The sequence below is a fragment of the Rhea pennata genome, chromosome 4 (genome assembly GCF_028389875.1).
Source record: "Rhea pennata isolate bPtePen1 chromosome 4, bPtePen1.pri, whole genome shotgun sequence".
Lineage (NCBI taxonomy): Eukaryota > Metazoa > Chordata > Aves > Rheiformes > Rheidae > Rhea > Rhea pennata.
The window spans coordinates 61,977,610-62,004,039 of NC_084666.1; the positions used below are offsets into that span (position 1 = coordinate 61,977,610).

General features: G+C 39.0%; 1 protein-coding gene across 30 annotated transcripts in view; it reads right to left on the bottom strand.

Moving 5' to 3' along the window:
• Positions 1–26,430, bottom strand: part of ANK2 (ankyrin 2) — a 335,054-nt gene that overhangs the window by 149,610 nt on the left and 159,014 nt on the right. For 24 of the 30 annotated variants that reach the window (XM_062574108.1, XM_062574100.1, XM_062574104.1 and 21 more), the window contains exons 1-2: positions 9,923–10,167; positions 10–111 (exon numbers count right to left, since the gene is read on the bottom strand). In XM_062574108.1, coding sequence (XP_062430092.1) covers positions 10–111; positions 9,923–10,057 — 237 coding nt within the window. In that variant the 5' untranslated portion in view covers positions 10,058–10,167. Of the gene's footprint in view, positions 1–9; positions 112–9,922; positions 10,168–26,430 lie in introns of those variants that run through there. The other 6 variants (XM_062574110.1, XM_062574102.1, XM_062574111.1 and 3 more) reach the window with 1 other exon arrangement.

Genomic DNA, 26,430 nt, shown 5'->3' on the forward strand with positions numbered 1-26,430 from the left:
ATATCTTACCTGATTACATGTGTTAATGTCTATTCCACTTTTCAGGTATTCCACTACTTTGTCCAGATTGCCAGCTCTTGCAGCTCGGAGAAAGCTGGCATTGCTGTCAGACTGTAAAAAGATAAGAAAAAAAAAAAATCTTATTAGTTCCCGGTTGAAAGAAACCACAACTTCTTCGCAGTCAAAGGTTTCCACGTTTGATGCTGCAGAAACATAAAATTTGTGAAGAAAACTAGCTTTGCATTGTATCTCCACTAATTAATATATACATACAAGGCAACATTGGCACAAAAGAACTATAGATCTGCCAGGCCAAGCAAAAATTGTCCAATAATTGCTCAAGTTCAAAAAAGCAAGCAAGGGCAAAGAGAAGAGAGAAGTCATAGTAATTAGTATTAATAACGATGGAAAGAAAGTAAATGCATTGACTTACTAGCAAGAGTTTTATGCTTTTTATATATGTACTTGAAGCTTCCCCGAAGCTTGAATTCCTACTTGCACAGTTACATGACTATGTTCATGCACACACAACAGTGCCGAGTTACACAGAACTGAGACAGACATCCAAGAGCAAAGTAGTCCTGGGGATCTATTTTATCAGCTGTGACAGAAAAGTGGTGCATGAAAAAGGAAACAATAAAACCCAAAAAACTAGGCAGCACTGCAACTGCTGTTAACCCTACAACCAAGCGGATGAAGTACTCAAGTCTGAGTATTTAAATCCAGGATAACGTTGCAAACACGCTCACTTCTAAACTGCTTGTACTCGCATATTCACATTTAAAGCCCCGTTAGCATTTATGGGTAGAATAAGGAAAGAAAAAATCTATGTTTTATTTTTCAGCTAGATCGTGGGATGTATGGTTAAATAAGGCAGCATGAAATTCTTCAGCTCTCTTGCCTTTATCTACAATTATGGCATGAAATTACCCTGGCTATTTAAGAAGACCAGCATACACTTTGATGTTCACCCACTTGTGAACCTACACTCTGGCAAATTGGCTAGTAATGCAACGGCTGGTACCAGGAGAAAAACGGCGTGCAACAAAATTAACATTTAAAGAGAATAAGCTTTTGGGGCTGCACACAGCGACAGCAGCAATTTCCATACATAAATAAATAGAGTAGAAATGTATTTCAGAAAGCAGATAAATAACTGTGAAAGCATGTTTTGTGGGGGCCTGATTAGATATACAGAAGGATATGCACGCCACTGGGCTCGCACTCAGTGTTCCACCAAAACACTGGGTTGAACACATTTCTCATCTAATTTCACCTCCCTACCAGAAACACCACATGAAACCGTTCTTTCATCTCCTGAGAGTATACTGAAAGCCTCCCACTTTCAACTTATTAATACTGATCAACAAAGCAATTTATTTCAGTCACCCCATCCATTTTGATACATTTATTTCAGACACCCTTCTCCTCATACTGTGTAACTCACTTTACAATCACGAATCCCAACCTATTTTAATCTGCAACAGATGGATGTCATCAAAATGATTCTTCTTACAACAACTGTGCTACATGCCAAGACAAAAATATTTCATTTTAAATTCCTTTCAGCAAACTTCAGCACATTTTCCACATCTTGCAGTGTTAAGAAAACAGACCACCTTTCTACACACGGTAGGGTGAAGAGGAAGGTAGCGCAGGAGCTCGCACCAACAGATCTCTTTGCTAGCTTCAGGCTTGAGTCAGTGGAGCATTTGGATGAGGCTTGACACAGCAGCAGCCTTTGACAGGCCCCCATCTAAGATCACAAGTTAGCTATTAGCTCTGCACTATCTCCTAGGCTGTGAACGCGCACACAAAATGCAGAACCGTATTTTAATGTTTCAGTGTTCTGCAAAGTCAACTACCTTGGTGAAAACACTGACATAGGTCAAAAAATTAAAGCACCTGAGGGGTGAACTCCTGGCACTCTTGAAATCAATGAGAAAAGTATCTTTGCTTTCAACAGGATACCCATTTTATCTGTGTGGTTTTTTCATTATTATTCATGTTTTAATACTTCCACAATAATTTAAGATGTCAAGGCTGCAATCATCTGTTTTTATACTTCTAAAAAGGTGGCAAGTGAGAAAGACAGAACAAACATACACAACTTTTCCTTTGTTAGAGACAAATCCATCATCTCTTGGTTTTCTTCTACACAGAAAAATGTATGAAAGGCTAAACTGTTACACTTGAATTCCTGTTGGATGATCACAGACTTCAGCTATGACAATACTAACAGATTTCATTTGTTTCTGGCTAAGACAACGCAAGCACCACTTCCAAAACAAGTTCTCATTTCCTTTATTCATACTTTTGCTATCTCAGAATTAAAGCAGCGCAATGCACACTGCTTGATGACACACTAGGTACATCTGAGTACTGAACATAATACGCAGAATACGTACTTCTCATCTACATGAAGGGTTATTATGAATTAACTATTCATGGTTAACTCCCTGTACAGGCACTTACATTCCAGAAGCATCTTTTACTATGCATGTTCTTATTCTGAAGTAACAGCAGTTCACTGTGAATGGAAGAGTGATAGGATTGCTAAAATCCCAATAAGAACTTGATGCTTGATGAGTGCTTGCTAACTATGTTTTCTTCATTAAAAAGCTTTTAATTCACTGTGGCTCAGCACATTAAAATACTTAGGTAATGACTGTAGTTGAGAACTCAGCTCACCACAGAAATAAAGTTGCATAATCTAAACTTGTGTTTCCATGACTTCACGATGTTATTGAGTAGTTAAAAGAACAAAAAAGAAAACGACAACACTGTAAATAGAATTCATTAATTTTTTATTATGCCATACTTTCTACAGTGTCAACTTACACTCATATCCTTGGGGCAATCACTAAATTTTGCCCCAATTGGCTTGGTTATTCTCTGATTTCAGAAACCATCTGTTCAAAAGCAGGCATCACTTAATCGGCTGCAACCCCATAGAGAAGCACAGATGAGCTGCTACCACTAACCAACTCGTTTGTCACGTACCTATCTTTTGCCAGTATAGTAGCTTTCTTCATACTAACATTCAGATATAAAAGGTGAGACATGAAAAGAAACTGTTTCTCAGGAAACAGTCTCTATAAACCTTGCCAGCTAGAGTTTCCCAGCCACTCACATTTTATCCTTTGCGAGGAGAACAATTTTTATATTGATCTGAACGTGCTGACCATCTCCAAACACACAGCAGAACAATGGTAATCTTGCAAATGAAAAGCCTGAGATGCAGCTGTGCCTGCAAGAAGGCAACAGGATTTTTTTAGTAAAAAATCTCAGCAGCATGTCAGACTGTGTGCCAGAAGGTGAGCTACATCCTGCACTTGCAATAGCACAGACTCAGTAACCTAATGCTGGGAAATGTATTAAATGAGATAACATCTATAATGGAAACTTCTTTTCCTAGCTATTAATGAAGTAACATGCATCTTCCCAAATAAAAGAAATTCAACAGCGTTTTAATTTTTAATTTCAAAGCCATTTCCTTTGCTTATAAATATATGCTTTCTTTCTCTTATTTTACAGGGAGATGTGAAGGAAGACAGATTAAGCCTCAGTTCTAAAATTTCAGAATCTAAGTCCCAGGATAAACAACTTGCACAATTTTCATATTTCAACTTCAGAAAAGTATTTTCATCACACTGCTTTTCCCATTCAAGCATGCACAGTTGGATCAGATATACTCCAACCTGCTATATACTTTTGGTTGTATAGAACTTTTATTAATAAAGGGTTTAACTAAAGAACCCACAATTCTGAAATAATAAGTGGTCTTACTAAACAAACATATATACACACACACACACACACATATATATATATATCCCTCATAATCTTTTTGTACATCCTCTTGTACAGGAAGAAAACACAATCAACTTTATAATAAACTAACCAGCCTTTATTTATTTGTTTATTTATTCTAAAACTTCTAGAAAGGAAAAGCTGAATCATAGGAACCATGAAGTGTAAAGAGGAAGACAAGCTTTCAGAGCCAAGAGATTATTAAAAAGATGAATATTCTTTATCAAGATGTAACTAATGCACCTAGCAAGTGGCTGTCTGGTGAAGAATGCACCAATTATTTTAATCTCAGTGGTCTAAGCTATTAATAATTATTCTATTTACTTATCTGTCTAGGCTGGAGTTGATGGTTATAAGTAGGAAAAATAAAAATATGTATGGACATGAATAATTTCAAGTGCTTTGAGTATTCAGACTAATTAATCTTGGACTGTCATGAAGCAGAAGGAGAAGCTGGCACTGCTTTCAGAGGCACTGAACTACAACTGCGGCTGGAGCTGCCCTCATCGTAACGTTGCAGCCGGAGTGTCCGTGGGCCCAGACTTTGGACTAAAGACTATCGCTATTCAGAACAAACAGTGTTTTGTGACAGCAAGACAGTGAAACAACTTTAAGAAGAAAATACACACACACACACATTTACAGCTTTTGTGTCTTATTTCACCTAGGATTTAGATGTTCAGTGATTTCAAGTCAATACTAGCTTGCACATTTTTAAATGAAGACGACGATGGCCTGATGCACGTGTCTGTGATAGAGGTGACTGGAATCGGAGGTTTCCCCCTCCAGTATGTCCCAGGTTCCTCAAAATGAATACTGTCTCATTAGACCTGCTGAGGGATGTGTAGGAGCCAAGATTTTACAGCGCTAGAGTAAGTGGGAAGATTAATGTTGTTTGCATTTATTACACACACTAGTAAAGGCTTTTTTATGTTTAACAAAAAAGCTGCAGCCACGTAAAAATATTCAAGGCTTAATATGTCCTTGAGAAAAGAATTTCATTAGGGTGACTGGAAATGGAGCTGGAAAAAGCCATTGCAAAAAAGGAGCTAAGAAAATAAAACCATGCTGAGGAATGACTTACATACATTATGTAACTATAAGGTATTATAATTCCAGAATAATTTTAAGTAACTGTTGAGTTAAAAGATTTCTTCCAAGACTTCTTCTCAACTTTAATATTCGCTGTGACAGCTTCATGTCAGGCCAGCCTGGTTCTTACAATGGTTTCATCTTTTCCTACAAAAAGGATTCTCAGAAAGCTGCATTTGTCATGCTAAAATTTTGTTATTGCTATTACACCTATCTCTGATAAACACATAATTTTTAGTAAGGTATAAAGGAGAAAACTATGCCTAGCAAACAGCTTTATCAGAATGCCAATTCCTGTTACAAGATTGCTCCAAACAAGTGAAAGTTATTATAGGTCTATGGACTCATTTTAATTTTTCCTAATGGACACTTCATGGAAAAGTCAGGCTTCAACCATCATGTCCTTTGATATTGATAGGAAAATTCCAATCAATTCATTGTTAAGGGATTTCATTTTATGCTGTTTGTTGTATTTCTATATTTTGACTCTTTTTCAAACTAATTTTTGAAATTTCAGAACCACAGAATAGCAGCTACCCAACAGCTCTTTTCTTTCCACTGGAATGCACAAACGTTAAATCAACTTTGTTTTGTTTTTGACCAAAAGAAGAATAAACAACCACGTTCAGCAAATCACTTCAGCATATGCTTAAATTCTTTAGGTCTAATTGATTTCAAATCAAGCATGTGCTTAAGGTCTTTGCTAAAGGATGGATTTAAATACATGCTTAGCCATTTCCCTGAGTTTGGGCCAGCATCAGCAACAGCAGCAGCAGCAGCAAAAGAGGAAGAGAACATTAATGCAAAAAATCAACCCTCACTTGAGCCAATGACCAAATGTCTTCTTAAACCCTTTATGGTACTTAGCTGCCACAGACAGCTGTAGGAGTCCTCCCACTATGTCCATTAGTTTGACATACTGGACTCACTTCCAGCTGACTTTTACTATGTCAATGAAGGATTTGTGAGAACAGAGGCAAAACTGCCTAGTTTTCTGTGAGAAGTATGAATAAACGTCTTTTACTCGGCTGCATCATCTTTCCAAAGACTATATTTGAAATGGTAGAAATTATTATAATCCATACTGATTTTAAAGTATAAAGCAGTATCAATAATAAGGTCTTAATCCAGAACAATCCTTCAGTACTAGCAGAACTTCAGGTGTGTGTAATCACTGATGTCCCACTGGGCTATTCACATTCTTAAAAAACAAACATTTTATTTAAAGTCCCAGCTTGGATATCCCATGTGCAAGTTGGAATTATACCAGTCAGCATGACTGTAAAAACAGAACCTCAATAGCATCTGGAAAACACAGCATGGACTATAAAAAATAATAATTAAAAAAAAGAATTTGAGTTAAAAGAATAACAGCTTTATCATAGTCTGACTAATCCTAAAAACTAGAAAAACCTTTCCATCTTTCCTAAGACTTTTAAACTACTCTAAGAATAGAAATGATTAATTCTATTGTTCAGTAGGAAAGGTCCTTAAACTCAAATTTGCGTGAAAGTAGCATTTAGTTGTTTCCTGAAATGACAAAGATTACTGATATGTTCCAATGAGACATGCAATCAACTTCAGTTCTCTTATATGATACTCATTTATTGAAGTCTCTTAAACACTGATAATGGAACCAAGATTCCCAATAAAGACTGGAATAATATTAGGGAAATAATATTTAGGATTATCCGCACACAATACATTGAGATTTTGAGGTGTGAGTAACTTCAGAATTTGGCAGGCATTTAAATGGTTTGCATGATAACAGTTTCCATTACTAATGATGTACCTAAATAAAGAATTAATAATGTTAGAAGTCTTCCTGAGAGAATTAGAATGACAAAGATATCTAACAGAAAACTTTAACATTTTAACTGTCCATGATGGAGAGAACCCAGGATTCATTTAGGGGTTTTTGTGGTTTTTTTGTTTGTTTTTTTAAAAAGGGGATTCACACAAACAGCCCAGTACAAAGTAGAGTTCATTTCCTGTTGTCTCTTCACATTAACTTATCGCCGGCAGTTGCACCTGAAGCATACCTGCAGCAGACAAAACCCTTCTCTTATTAACTGTGACATCTGCTCTTTGTACACTCATCACGTTAGTGATATTCAGCAAGCATCGTGTCGTGTCTCCCATCATCCCCAGCGCAACAAAGCTCCTGCAGGCTCGGGGCTGAATTTCCCATAGTTCAGCTCTGGGCACCAGTTTCACCCAACTTCACCTGCGGAAAGCTATGCCGCTAATCCGAGCGGGTGACCTCAGCTGCCTACAGCACCTACAGCATCCAACGGAGCGGGGGGGGGGGGGGGGGGGGGAACTTCCCAAAGGCATTTCATCCCTCCTTAAGATAAGGGTCTCAGATACGTAGGATGACTAGCTCTCTGGCTGCACCTTCCTCTGCCTGCAAGTCCCTGCGTTGGAAGCCTGGTTCTGGCCACCTCAGTGGTCAAAAGTTCTGGCTTCAGCTCCAGGGCCTCACTCGCATTTGCCTTGGCAATGCTAACAGGAGGGAGAGGAACCGCCTGGCTCGTGAGTCGTACTCTCAGCGATCGCAGGCATTTCCCAAGTTTTTGCAAATTACTTATCATCGTGGCTCCTCGTTTCTCTTTACCACTGCTTTGCAATCAGCTGCCTAAATGCTGTGCTGTAGGGTGCTAAGAAATGTTTGCCAAGTCTACCGCTCTGCTCAGCGAGCGCAAGCTCCTGCTTCGGGCGCCGTGGTGGGCGCTCGGCTCGCCCTGGCCAGGCCCTCGGGAAGCCGCCTGTCTTACCGGGCTTCAAGCCCTATTGCCAGCGCAGTGAAGTAACATTGCATCGCGTACTTTCAGTAACAAATACACGGGTAAGTAAATATCTAAAGTAAAGAGGGAGAAAAATGTATTGTCAATGTTACAAACTTTGGTGTTTTGCAGTCTGAGATCTCTTTCTTAAAAGTATGTCAGCAAAAAACAACTAAAGTCATGAAGTATATATGTTTATGAAAACTTTTTTAAAAGTGTTGTTGGTATTTCAAATTTGAACTCAGTACCAAATTTTGATTCCCACTTGAGAGTTTTATTTAGCACAGACAATTTAGGACAGTCAAACAAACATGCTCCACTTTTTGAGCAAGACAGGCCTGAAGCTGAAGGCTATATTCGATTTTTGTTTAGAAAGGATTAGATTATGCAAAACAGATTAGATTATACCATTTGAGCTCCATGAATACCAACTAAATTCTTCTGAACCTTGTATCTGGATTCACGGAGTCGTCATGCTCAGCTTGATACGGCACTTTAGTTCAGGTGCCACAAACCAACACGATGTGCACAGCTAAAGCTATATTAACGCACAGGAAAAGCAATTCACTGTTCATCCCTCCTGCACCAAAGCTGACTGACACTCAAAATTTACTGCAATCTTTTTTTCATGTTTTGTAAGGAATCATAATAATAATGAAACTCTGTAAACCAGGTTCTCAAGGAAACAAGGCAAATTTCCTTTGTAACCTTCTACAGAGTTGAACTCAGATTCAAGAGAGACCCTCTAAAGCTATCACGTCTGACCCTGTTAGGGTCACATAAAACCATGACCTTATGATTGAATGTATCAAAGCCATATCAAAGCACTTGATCTCTGCCTGCTATGAAAAGCTCTGACACTTGACTTTTCTGAAAAGTATCCAAAAGAAAACACATTCAGCAATGGAGCAGGCCCATCACCCCCCAGGGAAGCTCCATACTTCAATTTTCCTTACCCCTGGTTGCATGTTTGTCATCACAAATGCTAGAGCTTATTTGTTAATTCTACCTAAGACTGCTCGAAGGGTGAAAAACTTGTTTGAAAGCTCAGAGACATGGTTTAATTTTATGGCTTAACAGAAAAGAAGTATTCCTAAGGAACTTGTCCAACTACATTGTCAGTGAAATAAGCAGAAGAACTTGTCAGAAGATTTCAGCCAAAACATTTTCCTAGCAGGAGACCAGTACAGCATCAAACTTGTTTTCCTCCACGCCGAAGCAGAGCTTTTTGAGAGCTGCTGCTTGGAGTAGCACAGGTCCCTTCTTCCCTCACAAGCCCCGCTATTCACCTGAACTACATTTCCTATAAGGCATTGCAGGAATTTGTGTGAGTGCAAAGGGTACTATTGACCTGAGAACAATTTTATTTTTGCTCAAAACAGAAAAACATAACATTTTGACATTTCAATATTAAGTTGAATTAAAGGTTTTCTCATCATCTTGTTCTGCTAACAGGTTTGGTACTACCCCCTTCCATCACCAATTTTGATTGAAATAACCATTTTGCAACCAAAATTTCCAAACCAGGGGGAACGGCGGGGGGGGGGGGGGGGGGTGGAGACAAAGAAAAAGGACACAGTTTGCCGCAGGTGTTACACAAATATTCACCTCACTAATTTCCTCCTCGCTACGGAACAAATGCTCGCATTACTGTTGTAAGCCCTTGCTGCACGTCTAACTCACAGCCCTGTAAACAGTCACCAGTGTAACTCCCTTGTTTGTGCCTGGCCCCATTCTCTGTAACCCTCATCTGCGCAAAGATCTGTGGGGCTCGGTCTCACCTGCAGACCCAGAAAACCAGAGCTAAGGTACTGTATAGACCACAGTGAAAAAAAAGATATTTTTTCAAGTTCAGTTTCAAGTTCAGCATCCTTTATGGTAGTTGTGTAAACTAGGACAGGTAATCACGTCCATTCCTTTGAAAGACTTCTGTTCAGTAGCAGGATGTCCTTTTCATTCCCCTAAACATTTTAGTAGTTGACAATATTTTTAAGGTAGTGCACAGCACAGCGACAGCTGCTTTTTAATTACAGCCCCTATAACAAAAAAAGGAAAAAAAAAGGCTTGAACACAGATGCACCTAGCTGATTTGTTAATACTGCAAGCTATCAAGTAAGATTCAGGCTGAGCAAACAGGTTCTTTTTAAATCTAACATCCACAAGGCTCGTCTCAGTTTGTCCCTTTAACTCCTGTTCTCTTCAGCCAAGACTTACACAAAGCCAAGACTCACCCGGGCTTCAGGACCTTTACTTTCTTCACTGTTGCATCCATAATAGTCAGGGGTTTTATCCAAATCCTGAATGTTCCCTTGCGTTCTCACTCCTTTGTCTGAATGACACGACTGGCAAATAGGTGCGTTGCCCATATCAGTTCCCCTGTTAACTCCTACAAGTGGGTTTGCCCTTGCACAGCAGATTGTGCTCCCTGCTCCCGAAGGACAGCTGACTCCTCCGGCGGCGGCGCGGGAGGAGGATCCCTCCTGTGCTCTGCTCCCCCAGGTCCTCTTCCCCAGGGCTCCCTGGCTGCTGGCTGCCCTGTGTCAAGGAGAACTCGAAACCCCAGCAACTGCAGGCAGCAATTGGTGACCATTTCCAATTCAGGCGCTGCCTGGCTATTTTTACACCTACCAGGCCAGCTATGCATGTAAATGGAGTTGGGAGGGGACAGGGGGGGACTGCTTTGCAGCACACAGCCAGCCTGCCTACCACATAAAGTTAAAGTCCCACTGTGCAAAATGCCTCTACATGTGAGGGTTATTGAATTACCCAGTTGCATGCCTTTGAATGTTTTGATTTTTTCCTACTGCTCTCGGTCTCAATGTGTTTACATAAAGCACTAAATTTCAGAACGCTGCTAATGCCTTGCAAGGTCTAAACTCAAAAAAGATTAATTCACGTTGCATCTACTTGATATTTCCAAAGACAAGCAAGGTGCATGAGTGCAGTTTTCATAATCATTTCTTATGATGATCCATATAGTAATTCATGTTCATTTATACATTAATCATGACAAGTTTGCTTTTGAATTGATTTGGGTCTCAGGCTTCACTTCAGAGAAGCTCAAATATATCCGAAGAGGACAACCTCTTACACTAAATCACTATAACTCTTGTCTATATCATGTCTGATTTTGTTATTTTTGTTGTTTTTTGGTTTGACTTTTTAAGCTAAATTGTAATTAAAAAAACAAAACAAGTAAGCTGAGATAAAGACATTCCCTCTGGGTTTGAGTTAGTTATTACGATTGTACCGAGCAGGATAAAAATCATATTGAGGATTAGCCTTTTGGAATTCACCCGTTATCACAGAAGAGATCTACCACAGAATTTAAAAAACAAACTTAGTGAAGAAAAAAGCCCAGTAGTTTTCAGATGCTTCAGGAACCAGTCTGTGCGCAGGTGATGGAGTCCAGCAGAACAGAACAGCACTGCAGCGTGCATGTAGCCCCCAAGCAGAGCCGGGCATGTATTTCCAAAATTAAGTCTGAAATTCCTTAGAAACAAAACGCACCTTCAAAGGAGTATAACATCTAGCCAGCGTTTCTCTCTTTGGAGTTTCAAACTCTTCCATTACTGCAGTATGTGGCAGTCACCAGGCAGATGTCCACACTGTCCTATTGATTTGCTTGCAGTTACCCTTCACAGCTGTGCCAGGTTTAATCAGAGAGACAGCTCTCTCGGGGAGGCACCCCCGCCCCCGCCAGGGTTATCGATCAGTCTAGGGCTCGCTTTCATGTTAATTACTGTGGGGTTGATTTAAAATGGCTCTATATTTTTCCTCGACTGATAAACATTCCAGGAGGGGATTATTCAGCTCCTTTGACAAGCCTTGGGCACCATTACGTAAAACGAGTATGAGTACATGCTGGACAGACACCTGTACAGAATAACTAAGTTCATTGTCACTTTTGGTTACAAAATTATATACTCATTCGGCACAGAATAAAACCTGAGCACCAAAATGACCCTGAAAACAACATTTTGCCAGCAACTGGGAAATAATTTAAGTGATGGAATATTTAATCTCAAATTCAAACAGCCTGAACTTCAAATGTAAAATGATCAATGGACAAATAAAGGTCTCAGCTCAGTTTAAAATTACAATAACAAAACCAAATGCTTTCACACATTACCTCCTAGATGTGGGCAGGTTCAGGGCTGAACAGACCATACTGAGAATAATCATGGTCCCACCAGCTGCAACTGTGTTTAATGTTCAGTTCACTTCCCATGGGATCATGCAACCAGCGACTGCTTCTAACTACGTCAGAGACGTTTTGGTGCAAGGTTAACCTACTCATAATTATCTTAAGCTTGTTCTTTCTGCTTTTCTTCAGCTCTTCCAGGGCTTTAATTGGCAGTAAGGGATATACAGTGCCATAACTTCTTCATGTAGTTTGAAAATAAAAGGAGGCGAGAAGGGATCCCACCGAATGCTTGACTCAACTGAAGTTCACATAACCGAGGCTCCAACATAAACTGGAACTCAAAATCCTTGGATAGAGCAGTCAATTTAATGCGAGATGAATTTACTACAAGAACAGGGAATGGTTAGACCCAAGGGCGAACCAAGGTATCTGCCGAAGGGGAAAGGCAAAAGCCAAGCAGCATGCATTCCTTTGAAATAATGCTGGCCGAAAGCTATGATCTGTGTAAGACATCTGATGGAGAGCAACAGATAAGCTTTCTGCCAGAGTCTTTTAACAGTATTACTGTTGTTTGTCAAAATGGCTCAAAGTCATTAGGGTACATTACTCAGAAAGCAAACATTTTCATGTTTTGCCAAACTTAGTTAGGATATAATATTCAAACAAAGCGTATGTCTTATGAAGTAGGACTCAAAGCCTTTGCGAAGGAATATGCTTGCGGTATCTCTGCAAGTTCCCATGCTCATTGTCGTCATTTGCTGTTTGGGCTGCAAATCTGTCGTATCAGGCACGCATCAGGCTGCAGCAAAGAAACCAAAAGCATAAAGGCACAGTTTGAAGGCATGAAACTTGTACTTAACTTTCTCAGTCCTTCCCTCTGAAGGCCAGAGCCAGCCCTTTGCTACACTGCCATAATTGCACTGAAGCCAACCATGTTGCTTCTCTTCAGAGGGGAAAAGAAATTCAGTTTAAAGAAACCTCTTCTTTAATCTTTTTGAAACACTAACTAACAAACCTTAATAACTCCTTTAAACTACAAAACCTTCAGAAACACTTCAAAGTGTCTGGTAATAAAGAGAGAACACAGTACCTCATATATTAGATGCAGGTGCTTATGCTGGAATAGCAAGTAGCTCTTAGACCTGGCCCTTCTTGTCCCCCAAAACACTGATACTATAGCACGAAAAAAATACAAACTTGAGGGTCACAAAAAGCACCTTTTTGCTCCAGTTGGCATCTTGCTCTCATGCTCTAGACTTGTATACAACCCTCACACTTTGGGGGAAAAGATATACAGTGCTTCATTTCCAGTTTGTGCATTTGCCATACACTCGTGTATGAGCAGGTTCATTCATCTTGGCGTTTTCCCTGAGGTTAAAACTGTAAAGTGGCTGCATTAACCTAGGCAGTATTTTCATTCTTAAGAGAAATACCCTGGTAATGTGCTCTGCTGTTCTTCCTACATTCTCTTGCCATCCTAAGTATCAAAAATACTAGTTATCTAGTCGAACTTTCTTTCCTCTTTGGCAATAAACTTAATATTGTAAACTGAAAAATGTGTGTCATGTTAAAGCCTGAAAAACACTAGGGAAATGCAACAAGCATCAGATTTACTACAAATGGGCAAATAAGTATAACATGAATTCTATTACACATTTGCAGGTTCAGCTCAGTAGAGATACCATTTGCCTGGAACTACCGGTAAGTCAGGAAAATTATTCTAATTCATTTTTTTTGTTTTGTTTTGTTTTCACCTTGAAGAAATCAGGTCTAGCATACCGCCTAAAAACTAACACAAAACTGTACCATGATCTAACTTTTTAATCAGAGGGGCAAAATCTTTCTGGGGTAGGCACTTTTTGGCTCTTCATGAAAATCAAATTTCTAAGAATCACTGTACATCCTTTCCTCATTCATGCTCCTTGCTTCAATTTCTTCTGTGAGCCTAAAACTCAAACCCCATGGACTAGCCAAAAGTAAGGGCAGTCTTGGAAGCAAGACACGCCGGTTTTATTCTTGCACGCACAATCCTGCCTGACACCAAGAAAACGGGGAAGAAGTCAAAGAACTTCAGTACTGTTTAGAACAACCAAGGGACTATCCTAGCTCTTTCGTTGAAAATTGTCATAATAATACTCATTGCTTCACCCCAATTTTCAGAGCATTTTTCTTTCACATAGTATGATTCTTATGAGATGCAGTGACTCATTCCAATATTTCCATTTACTATTTAGTGGAGAATTCCCTCCCTATGGAGAATTTTCCACTGGCAATTTTTGTACCACCCAGATAATACAAAGTAATCAGACTACACCAAAAAAACATAGATTGGTGAATTCAAAATTTCTGGTAAAGAGTATTACTAGCATAATAGGCACTCCGAAAAAAATATAGAAACATATGGAGACTACTATCAGCATGCCTTCTCCATTTCAAATAATGCTCTAAGGTTGGTGAAACATTCTGCTTCCATCACTTGAGCTCTCTCTAAGCCTGCAGCAGTTACGATTATCATCTTTTCAGCAACACAAAGCCAGCGCACAAAACGAAAAAGCCTTTAGACTTCTGGGAAATTCCTCTGGTAAGATCTTTTCATTAAGTAGAGAAGACATGCACTTTAAATTCCACACAGACAGCCACTAAGGAATTTTGCAGAAGTCATAATGTGCTATGTTTAATACTTCAGCAAGAGTTTTCATAATCATGGCATTTAGGGGAGAGACAACTATGGATAAGATTAAATACAGCTCAGTAAAAGATGCTCATTTTTAAACCTGACCAAGGCTTCCGGAGTGCCCACACATTTTTCTGCAGAAGTGAAGTCCAGCATGTTATACAATGCTTGTTCTGAATGGTATCTGAAAATTTAAAGATACCTTTCTTAGATACGTAGCTGGCTTAGTTTAAATGTTAGGAGAGAACTTCTAACAACACAGCTACCACCTCTGTTAGCAAGCAAATACCAGCATATATTTGTCATTGTTGTTATTGTCTGGTTTATTTGAAGCTTCTATCATATCTAAAACTATTTAACCTACTTCAAGCCCGAAATATATAACTAAAAGATTCGGAAAACACTGCAAGCTAAAAATTGAAAACTAAACCCAAAGACAAAAGTAGGCAATATTGTCTGAGATGACATAAAACACAAAACAAAAAGATAAGAAGCCCTACTATCAAAGAGATGGATATTAAAAAATAACAAAAGGAATGCTTTTGTATATGTAATATTGCACTTTTATCATATTGCATTTATTATATGCTTCATGAAGTAAACAAAAATAAAAATGAGTAGTAACACTACTCATAGTAACACTGCCAACAAAAACTTACTCTTTTAAGTACATTATTTCTTCTGCCACTTCTTTCCATTTTCACTTTTCCAGAAATCCTCTTACTAGTGTCATTTCTATACACTTTGATTTTCCTACTACTAGACAGCAAGAGGTAGCGAGCAACACAGAACGCCTGGTATGCAGCCTGATACGCAGAATCTCAGCTAACAACTCAAGGAGTGTAAGGGAGAAGCAGTGAAATGAAGGCTGTGATCTGATCTCCAGATGGAGACTTAATTTTACAGGATACCTTCATTAGTCCAGGAATGGCAAAGCTTGTGTCTTGTTAAGATTAAACAGGGCTGAGGACAGTCACACATACCTTGACAGCAACAAAACAGCAAAACTGTTCTGCTACAAAGAATTCTTCTTTGTTGTTTTTGCTATTACTGTTAAAGCTGGCTTTGTTAGCAGAGGTTTCAATTGTGCCCTAATGTAGCACAGAAGTTAAAATAATGAATCAGTAAACACTGTATAAATACCAAGTACTGCAAAATAAAAGACAGAAAGATAAAACGAAGAACAAGAAGGAAAGAGCTCTAAATGCAAAGACAAATCACAAACTATATAGGGTAGTGACAAAAATCCCTTAATTTATCCATGTAGAATCTTGCCCCAGGGAGGTCCTTCCTGTTACTTTTTTATGGTTAAACACACATGATTAAAAAAAAAAAAAAAAGAGAGAGAGAGAGAGAGAGAGAGAGAGAGAGAGAGAGAGAGAGAGAGAGAGAGAGAGAGAAGGGAATGTATGGGGACCTATATAGTTCTAGGATATTCCCTGAACTTTGAAATTTTCCTGAATGCGAAGTCTTTTACTCCTAAGCATTCTTCCATGGGAAGGTCAAGTACGACATGGCTCACTTGTTTCTGTAAAAATCTGGATCACATCTTGAGCTTATATACATCACAAGTTCTCCTGATTTATGCCCTTATGCCACTTAGGTCTCATACACTTCAGAGCAACAACAGTGGTGCAATCGTTACTTTCCCAATGATTCAGTTTTCTGGCATCTACCTGGGGTTTGTGGGTCACAGACACCACAACAAGTAACTCAGAAGACTAAGTAACCTTTGCAAGAAAAGTTGTCAGCTACTGAGAACCCAGCAGCAATTCCTTTTCAACTTAAGTAACTGGAGGCCCATCTATAGCAGAAATCTTTTCCGAGTCATTTTGAAGAGGGAGAATCATTGTGCTCTGCTTTAGATGGTGAATCATTCAATACATTAAGCATAACAATCCTCTCTGGCCAGTGGCAGAGATAAAGAAAGCTCTTAATCCAAGTAGTACCATATGTCTGTGTATCCCTTCGAGAATGTGGAAACGGATATTCCGTCTTTCAATCACTGCACCTACAGATACTGTAGCACTGAAGGGGCATAGGCATAACAGAACTGGAGAAAAATTGTTTCATGTAAAGTTTAAAATAGAAATTTATACAATCTATACAAAAAAAAAGAGTCTCTGTTATTCTGAGACATTATGGGTGCCTGATGAATTTAAAGTGACCTTCTTCCAAATACAAGCCACTTAAGCCTCCAATATTTCATGGATAAAATGCATGGAACAAAAATAACGTCAAGACAAAGGAAAAAATCTAAGCAGTAACAATTCAAATTCAAACAAGCATTTTACTGTCTGATACACCATCCAAGTTACATTGCAAGCAAGTGCAAAATTTATTATTCTATTATTCATATTGTTAAATATATAATCTATAGAAATACAGTATTAACTCAAGCCTTAATATTTTGGATTTCCATATAATTCAAAACACACTCCTTTACTTCCTACTTGTTTTTGTATTTATTCATAGAGGAGAAAAAATGCCTCACAGGAATTATGAGGAAAGTGCTTGAGCCGGGGGGGGGAGGGGGGGGGGGGAGAACTCTCTCCCCTCTTCTAGAGATTATCAATCACATGATCAATACGCAAGTTGCTGATAAAGTTTTTTATTGGCCTTTAACAGTATGACTTCCTGTCTGAAGGATCCCAAGCATATAAAAAAAGGAGAGCATATTCATTAAGAAATTGCTCCAGAACTCCCCGCGATGTGTTTAGTAAGGCTACAAAGGCAGACTAAACACCCGCAATCTGCTCTTAGCTCTGTTGCTTCTCTTTTTGACTGGGTTCATCAACAGGTTAAAAAGAGAATGGCGCACACTTACTTTGCAGAGTTACTGTAAGGCTTTCTCAACATCTGTAAAATTACTAGAGTTTTTTGGGTGAGAGGTGTAACAGAAAAACTTATTTCATGGTCTGCTTAGTACAATCTAGTCCATACCCTCTGAAATGCTCCAAGCACAGTAGTTTAAATATTAAATATATACATTTCCTCATAAAAATTACAATAGCTTATTTCTCTTCTCAGTCCTGTTTCACTATTCCCATTTCCAAAGAGAAATATTCATTGGAAACGAAACATACGTATAACATTAAATACTGAATATAATGTTAGATCTATTACAAGGATTGACTTATCACAAAATTATAAAAATATAGTTGCATTTGAAAGTCTGGATCAGACCAATGGAAGGAAAAATGTATAATATAATTTTATCGGCTGGTCTTTATCTATGAAATTTGCTGTCCATAGCCATCTCAAGCAAGGGCAATAAATAGGCAGACTGCAATTAGGAATTAATACCAGCTTGATTTCAACTCAGATGCAGGTCTTCGCTCTGCTTGTGGACTTTTATCCATGTCACCCTTGCTTTGTAGACTGAGGGAAGTACTTTGAGTGCATAACAGTATTTATGTTTGTTGATACATACAGAAAAGCAGTTGTGCTGATAAAATTAGAGCTGTTCATTAATTAAAACTATACATTCATATGCTATTTAACATAAACATGGTATTTGCAGGAAACGATGGAAAGCCGTAGCATCAAATGCATTCACTGAACTTATGCAACACAGAAGTGTTTAGCTCAGTTTAACTGCGTGAGCCCACCTTCACTTCGATTAGCACTGTAGGATCTTATTAGAAGCAGTAATCTGAGAGTGGGGATGCAGCAAAGCTTTTACTGCACCAAAACAGGAAATTCAGCGTAAAGGGTTAAGAACGCAGTTCAGACTCACCCATGCTGAAAAACTTCTAAAATATACCACCACTTCGTGTACACTGCACAAACAGATTTTTTTCTTTACAACAAAAGCAAAATGCCTTTTCAGAATTTCAGGTCTGTATAGCTCTCTGTGGCAATAAGCTCTAATTAGCTTAGTATCTATTAGTATCTATTTGTCTCGGGCAGTTCAGTCTAAATCTAAATTAAGTATCTGGCCCTTTATTAGCTCTATTTTTTGTTCCTTAACACAGACAGTACACTAATTCTGCCTTAAACCTTCTTGTAGGATTTCTTCAAGTCATCTTATTCAGAATTTGGAATACCCAAGTGAGGCCTCAATCCTCTTCTCCAAAGATAATCATCCGGTCTTCTCTTTTGAATAAATCAGTAGGAGATCCCTGCTGAAGATCTCTGAAAATCCCAGTCTCTTAAATCCTTGTCACTGAAATACACAATGAAGAAAAACGGGCCCACAGCAGATTATGTGGGACTACTGCCACTCTAGTACCCCCCCCCCCAAAAAACACTGTGTGGTTACTCCTGTTGTTTTAGCAGAAATATTACACTGACCCTCTTCCTACAGGTTTCTGAAGTTCTCACTTCACTACAAGTTTTATACAACTTTCAAAGATAAAACTTCCATATTTCCCTTTAAAATCAGTTTCTGCTTTGGTTCATAATGAATTTTAGGGGACTAAACACTTGAAATGACTGCTTTATGTAATAAATACAGGCATCAAATTCAAAACGATCAGTATTAATCGTCCACATTTAGAGCTATGTCACAGAGGAAGGAAAAAAAACATGGATGAAATCTGTTAAATAACCTTCAAGAGGTTTAGTCCATCATTTAGCTAGATAAGGCAGAATCGACCTGCTCTGGAAACCCCTTGGTCCTGCAGAGCCTACACTGTACTTAGGCTTTCTAATCTTTTTCATCGTCATTTCATCATCATCACCTTTTCCTAATACTTGATATAGATGGGTTTTGTTGTCATTTAAAACCACTATTCTTTGTTCTGCCCACATTAGACATGACTAGCACTATTGTTCCTTCTCCCTTACAGTTATCATCTACTTGCTCCTCACTCTTGCTTTCTCTGGACTAAGAAATACCAATCTTTCAACCATTCCTTATAATCCTCATTTCTAGACATTTAATCGTTCTTGCTGTTGTCACTTTGGTCCACCTTCTTGATTTGTGACAGCCACAGCTCTACCTGAAGCCTCATGAGATCCAAGCAAGGCAAAAGCAGAACTTCATGGGCTCCCCAAGAACCCTTCTACACATGCACCCCACAGTGTGCTTGGGTCTTTTGCAACAGCATGACATGCTTGCCTTAAAATCAGCGTGAGAGCTCCTCATGCCCTGGGTCATTTTCTGTCAAATGACTACTCAGCTTGTCATTCTCCTTTTGATACTGAAGAAAAGACTATTTTTATCTAAGCACAGAACTTTTGCTGAGTGTAAAACTCATCTTTGTCTGTACTGAACTTCATTCTCAAGCAGTGTCTGTGTTCCCCATGTGCTTACTGCATATATGGGAAGGTGGTGTATGTTTCATATATAAAATTATATGTCCTATATAGCTATACATGTATACACACATCCCTACACATGCACATATATATGTAATATATAATGAGGTTTTCATATGATGTATCTTTTGTTTTATTGGAGTTTAAAGGAATGAATGGCAACAATCTCAAACACGTAATTCTCCCTTTTAAAAGATCTTACCTTTCACTGATACTCACTAAAAGGGATTTACTTAGGCTCAGGCCCAACATTTATTAAAATCATTATGGCTAAATGTCAATTTGCCTTCTATTTCTTGTCTGTGAAACAACATTATCTGCAATGCTACTGATGGAAAGTGGGAGGTTAATCTACTATAATAAGCTGCAGCAAAACAGGAATATGAAACAAGGGAAATTGCTTTGGACTGAGATTTAATATTTTGTTAATAAACTAATCTAATGTGCATGGAAGAAAAAGAATAGAATTACTTTAGAAATGCCATATGGATATTAAATATCACAAAATATAGTATCTGGAACACAAAGCCATCTATTTTCTGATAACTTCCCTGATATTGCCTTATTCTGAAAGTAATACTTTTGTTTTAAAAAAGATTTTTTTTCCCCTTTAAAGTTACATTATCACAAACAGACTATATTTGCACTAAATCTTCAAAGAGAAAAACTGTCTGTAATGAAGTGATGACCTTCCCTAGAGAAGGAACAAAACCTACTTATAGTCTGACATATCCAATATACCATAGTTGGTAATTGAAAGTGATACAGTCTTATCAGACCTTTTGTAGACTAGGGAAATGAGTTAATTTTTCAATCAATAAAAACAGCATACATTCTTTTAATATTAAATATATTTCAAAATTGTGCCTGTCTTAAATAATTCTTTTTAAGCACTGCTCAAAGTTACTGAGTGGAGAAGTATTCTCTTGTCTCAAAGGTGACCCATGCCTGGGCACACATTCTGGTAAAAGAACAAGGGAGGCAAAGGCCTTTAATACCTAAGAATTGCTCCAGGAAATTAAAAAAAAAAAAAACAGAGGAGCATACAGGAACACAGGTTCTTAAAGTCACTTGCCAACTTAAGTATAAGAAGGAAAGAGGATCAGATATGATGTATATGCAGCATTCTTCTCAACAGTAATAAAAAAAATAGGAGCATACTCTCAGGGACTCAATATTGAATGACACATTGTTGGTCAGTATTGTAGCCTTGATTCTAGCTTTTACTCTCCCATAGTAATTAATGGTTGCAGATGTACATAACTACATGTGTTCATAAGTACACAGCAGTAGTTCATTTAAACAGCTTCTTTTATTTTGCATCCTGTGCCCACCTATTATCTCAGGACCCATTAAATTCATCTGATATAACAAGGATTTCTATTAATGTGCATCAGAAAATACTTTTACCTTGAATATTAAGTATTTATTTATATTGCTCTTTATGATTAAACTATAATCAAAAAAGAATACCTAGCACTACGGAAAGAAAAATATACTAGTTCCCCTAAATTCACATTAAGATGAATCAATACACACACATACAGAGAGAGAGAGAGAGAGAGAGAGAGAATGTATCTGTATTAATACCAAAAACAAGGACTTGCCTTTTCTGTCCTATTCCAGCTAGTGTTGTTTGTGCTAACCTAAATCACGGTTTGTAGCTACTGGAAGAACCAAAACAGAACACAGCACTGCCAAGTCCAAGCCTTTGGCTTTAGCAAGTTGATACTGCTTTTGTGCAGATGAAAAGACATCCTCTTTGGAATAAACCCTAAAAGGCTAATTTTTTTTCAGTCTTTGAAGAAAGAACCAATCATGAAATTAATAGTTATGCCATGCTCATCATACATCCACAAATACCACTAGAAAGCTTGATTTTATATTGCTCCTCTATAACCATTTTCTCCCTCCATGCTGAAGGATAGATGATATACAAAGATGACAGTCTTCTAAAAGCAGTTCTGTAAAATCAAATGTGTTTTAAAAGAGTACAATGAAGTTTATTTTTATATGAAAACAAGGAGTTGTGCTTTCTAGTTATATAAAATCCTCCAATCATCCAAAAAAGAGACAGAAAGCATGAAAGACAAATAAATATACTTCTATAAGTGAATAAACTTGCATTATTCTAATGTATAAACAGTTTTAAATATACAATTTGAGATCTTATTATCAAAAACGTATCTTTACATAGTTTATTAGATAGTCAGACATGCCACCTAGAAAAAAAATCTATATAATTTATATAAACACCAGAGGACAAATTGCTATGTATATTATTTATAACCAAGTCTTCATCTCAGAAATTCTGTGATTCTGAATTCCTTGAATTACGTACGCATTAAAAATTGTGAGACTGCTTATGAACAACTGAAAAAAGATAAAAGGCAAAAGGCTTTTTTGTGTGTAATGTAGTCCCCCAAGACTATTAAAAACAGCATAATATAACAAAACATAAATTAAAGAGAACTGAAGATGGCCCAAAGACAAAACTGGAAAAACTTATTTGCAGAAAAGTACGTCTTAAGAATGGTAAAACGTTTTCTTCAGTTGTCATTCATAATGCATGCTGCTGTGATATGCACAATATTAATGGCACATACTGTGATTATTAAAAATGCGGTAAAACTTATAAGATTTTAATAATGATTTCTGCATTCTTACGAGATATAAATGAAACAAATAGAGACAAATAAATAAATATTAATCTTGGAATACTTTGAAGTATTAGCAAATTCAAGAATGTATAGATTTGGGACAAAGCCTTTCACATAAAACTTTTTTCCCTCTGTTCTTAAAAAAAAAAAAAAAAAAAAAAAGCAAGCAAGCAAGCAAGCTCTAAAAGATGACACCACAGAATTCCGAACTAAAAGAGAAGAACAACTTAACAGACCTATTTTGCAGTTCAGTGGTAGCACCCAGTAGTTCGTATTTGCAGAAAAGTGCCCTCGTAGAGCAACAAAAAAAAACCCATAGGTCAAAATTCTCTGGCATTTCGTACGATGAGGATTCACTAAGTGCTGAGGCAACGACGGCGCCTCCGGGACGGCGTGGGAGAGCAGCAGCGCAGCGGCGCTGGGCACGCGGCAGTGAGCGGCCCTGCGCCGCTGCCGCAAATCACAGTGCTGCTGCCTACCAAGGCCTCTCGCAGGGTAATGCAGACCCCTGTTGTTTAACTGTGGTGGCAGCCTCTATAAAAGAAAGCTATAAAATGGATATATTTTATGATGTATCCAATTTAATATACTTCTAAGTCCGAGACTCCTCTAGGAATCGCCTTGTTACACAAAGTGACAGCGTTCTCGATGCACGGGTTTGTAACCACGTAACAAACGTGAGTCACCAGCTCTCCAGATCCTAATGTCTGATGGAAAATATTCATGCAGATCGCAGGGAAGCCAGAAGCGATGCAGAGGGAACGGGGAGCCTTTTCCTTAAAGCCGCCCCACAGCACGAGAGCTGGATCCTCCCAAGAGCGGATGCCGCACTTTCAGGAGAACCGTAACTCCAGCCGGAACGCGTGCCGTGCTCCCGACCGCCGCGAGTCCCCGGCGGCCGTGCGCAGCGCTGCTCCCGTCCTTCCCGACACGGCTGCTGCCCTTGCTGACGCTTCCCTCGTCGCCCCTCGGGCCTGACTCGACGCTCGCGCTGCGCACCAGAAACCAGCCGCTTGCCCGGGCTGACGCCGCCCGCGCAGTCCTGCCCAGTGGCCCAGCGATCCTGTGCGTGGGAGCAGTCAAACCAGGAGACTCTCTGCCGCACACGTATTAACCGCTTTTAGAGGCTCAAAGAGCCTGAGAAATTGAAGGGACTCGGTATGCACTGTCCAGTGTTTAAACAAGGTTTTCTAGACTTTGCTTCACTTTCTATTTTAAGGGAGATCAGTTTTATTTTTGTTCTTCTCACACCGGATTATTTGGGATTTAGAAGCAAGATGAACGCTTGGGTTGTGTGCAGAGCCCACGAGGGATGCTAGGACTGCAACTACTGCAAGTGAAACTACACAGAACGGAGCCGTCTCTAGTCCTTCCTCCTTTCCTCCACTTGATGCCTACTCATGGAGGAGCTTTTTACTTTTTCTCCAAACAATAATAATAATAAAATAATAATAATAAATAATAATGCATCTGGAAGGGGATTAACATTCTCAGATCTCTTGAATAATGTTTTTTAATAAATCTGGGTAATTACCAAGCCTAGAACAGTGAGTCCTTCATTTAAGTATCTTCACAGATATGCAGTGATGATGAGGAAGATTGTGTACAGCGACAGGGCTATGACAAAGTAACAGAGGTGACGAGCAGAAAAGAACAAGCAGGACAAACGATACAGTCGAGCTGCAGTAGAAAAGCTATGGTCTAAGCTATTAAACTATACAAAAGGTTAACACTTTAAGTCTGTATGTGAATGGACTAAGCAGATTTAATGGGGACTGAGTTGTATGAATTCAATAGGAAGTCATGCATGCATTTGAAACCAATGCTTGATAGCTGAATATAGCAGTATTTTGCCATTTTGCCAGGAACATACCAAATTGTAATTAATTAACTGAAACAGTTCCGTAGGACTTTGCAGATTACATTTAAGTTTTGTGGGGTTTTTCCACTGAGAACTCCTCACAACAGTTGCTAATCATTTTTCTTGTTCGGCTTAGTTCAACCTTAAACTATAATAGACATTAGGATTTAAAGTATCCATGATGCTGTCAAAGAGTAAATGAACCAAAATCAAATCATGCGCTTGGATACACATAAGAAAAGCACATTACCTTTAGTCAGGCTGAGCTTGACTGGTAAATCCACATTTTGTTCTGCAGATTTACTGGAGAACATTTGGTCAAACTGGAGTTACAAATCTTAAAATACACGTGCAAAAAAAAATCTGTGCTACCTTCAGAGTGCAGACCTTGTGGAGTCATGGCTGGTTTATAGTTTCATCAAATAGCACAGAACCAAAATTAGCTGCTTGTGAACTCACGTAAACTAAAATGAACAAAAAAGCAAACACAAAAAAAACACAGTAAGATTTACTGCAGGAGCCAGAAGAATCTGCAAAGTGCCCCTTTGCAAAGCCTGCACTTTTCTTTCAAAATGGAAGTTTCTTATGGCAAGGAAAGTGATAGCAGCATTTCAAACTCTATAATACAAGTGTAGTATCAGGTCATTCCTAAATAAATTACGTTCCTGAATTATCCTGTATAGCCTACAGTTTCGCCGAGAATCAGGGAGATCCTTTGGCACGAGGGCTCGCCAAGCCTCGCGCCTCCACCCCAGCAAAGCGCCAGGGCGGGTGCCGGGGCGTCAGCGCGGCTCCCGTCCCGCGGCAGCGGTCCCGGCGGCCAGCACGCTGCCAGTTTGGCCCAGTTTGCACCTCCGTGCCACCTCTCACCACTCCGCCCCATCACTCTCCCAGCTTATATATCTGGACCTTGTGGCTGAGCACCAAAACTTGGCCCAGAGGGGACTGCAGGATGGAAAGTAGGTCACACGGCTCTACAAACTACTCCCCTCTCCTGTGCTTTCTTTAAACACTGTTTTTTCAGCTTTTCTCTCTGACAGGATCTCTATAATGCCATATGGGAACAGCGAGACATTAAATTTCCACCACGTGCTATGGAAAATGAACGTGTTTCTAATTAGGTAAGCGCAATTGTTAATAGGCAGGGTCAGACACGGACGGCAGCGTGCTAGGAAACGCCTGGTGCCAGCCCTCCTCTCCCAGAGCAGCACCCTTCCCCAGAGCAAGCCCGAGCAGGCAGGTCCCCCACACCTCCTCACTCAAGGGCTCGCCAGCAGAATCAGCAGGGCCGAGCCGGTCCCGCCTAAAAGGCCAGGCTGGTATCGCGCTTTACCACGCTCCCCGCTGCCTGAGACTACGCTAGCTCAAAAAGCCCTAGAGGAGAGGGGCCGAGATTCCCATCTCACCTGAAGCAACCCCCTGTTTTGCAGAATACTGCACTAAACATCATCATTTCTGAGACTAGGACCTTCAGGAAGTCAGCCCAGATACTCTTTCAGGACAAAAGCAAAACATGTATCTATCTGACATATAAATGCATAAAAACTTAGTAGTATAATAATTTATATCAACAGTGACAAAGTGAAACCTTGGATATGAATATTCATTATTCTGTAAATTTTGACAAATACCCATTTGCCAGATTTCTAGTAAAGCAGCTATTTTTCCTAAGCAAAGCATATTGTGAAAGTTAATAAATATTGATAAACATTCTAATATCACAATACTTGGCTTATTATTATTAATCACATTGTAAAGTAGAATAAGTACAATTATCATCATTTCACATACCAGGAAGGCAAAGTTTAGTCCGGTTCAGTAATCACCCAAGGTCATGAAAGAGGCCACTGGCAAAGCCTAAGGACTTCATCCAAGGCCTCATCTGTTAGGCTACAGTTCCCATCTTACACTCAGAATGAGTAAAAAAATAACAGAAAAATAGTTTTTAAAATGGTATGCTAACCGATGGCCAAAAAGAAAAACAGATGAGTAAAAGTACATATATTACGCAGTGATACTCTAACATAGAAAGGAACCTTGTATAATACAACAATTTAAGGGGCTAAAATTTCTTAGGCGAAACAAAACACTACGTGAAAGAGGCCAGATCACATGCAAGACTTCTGAACAGC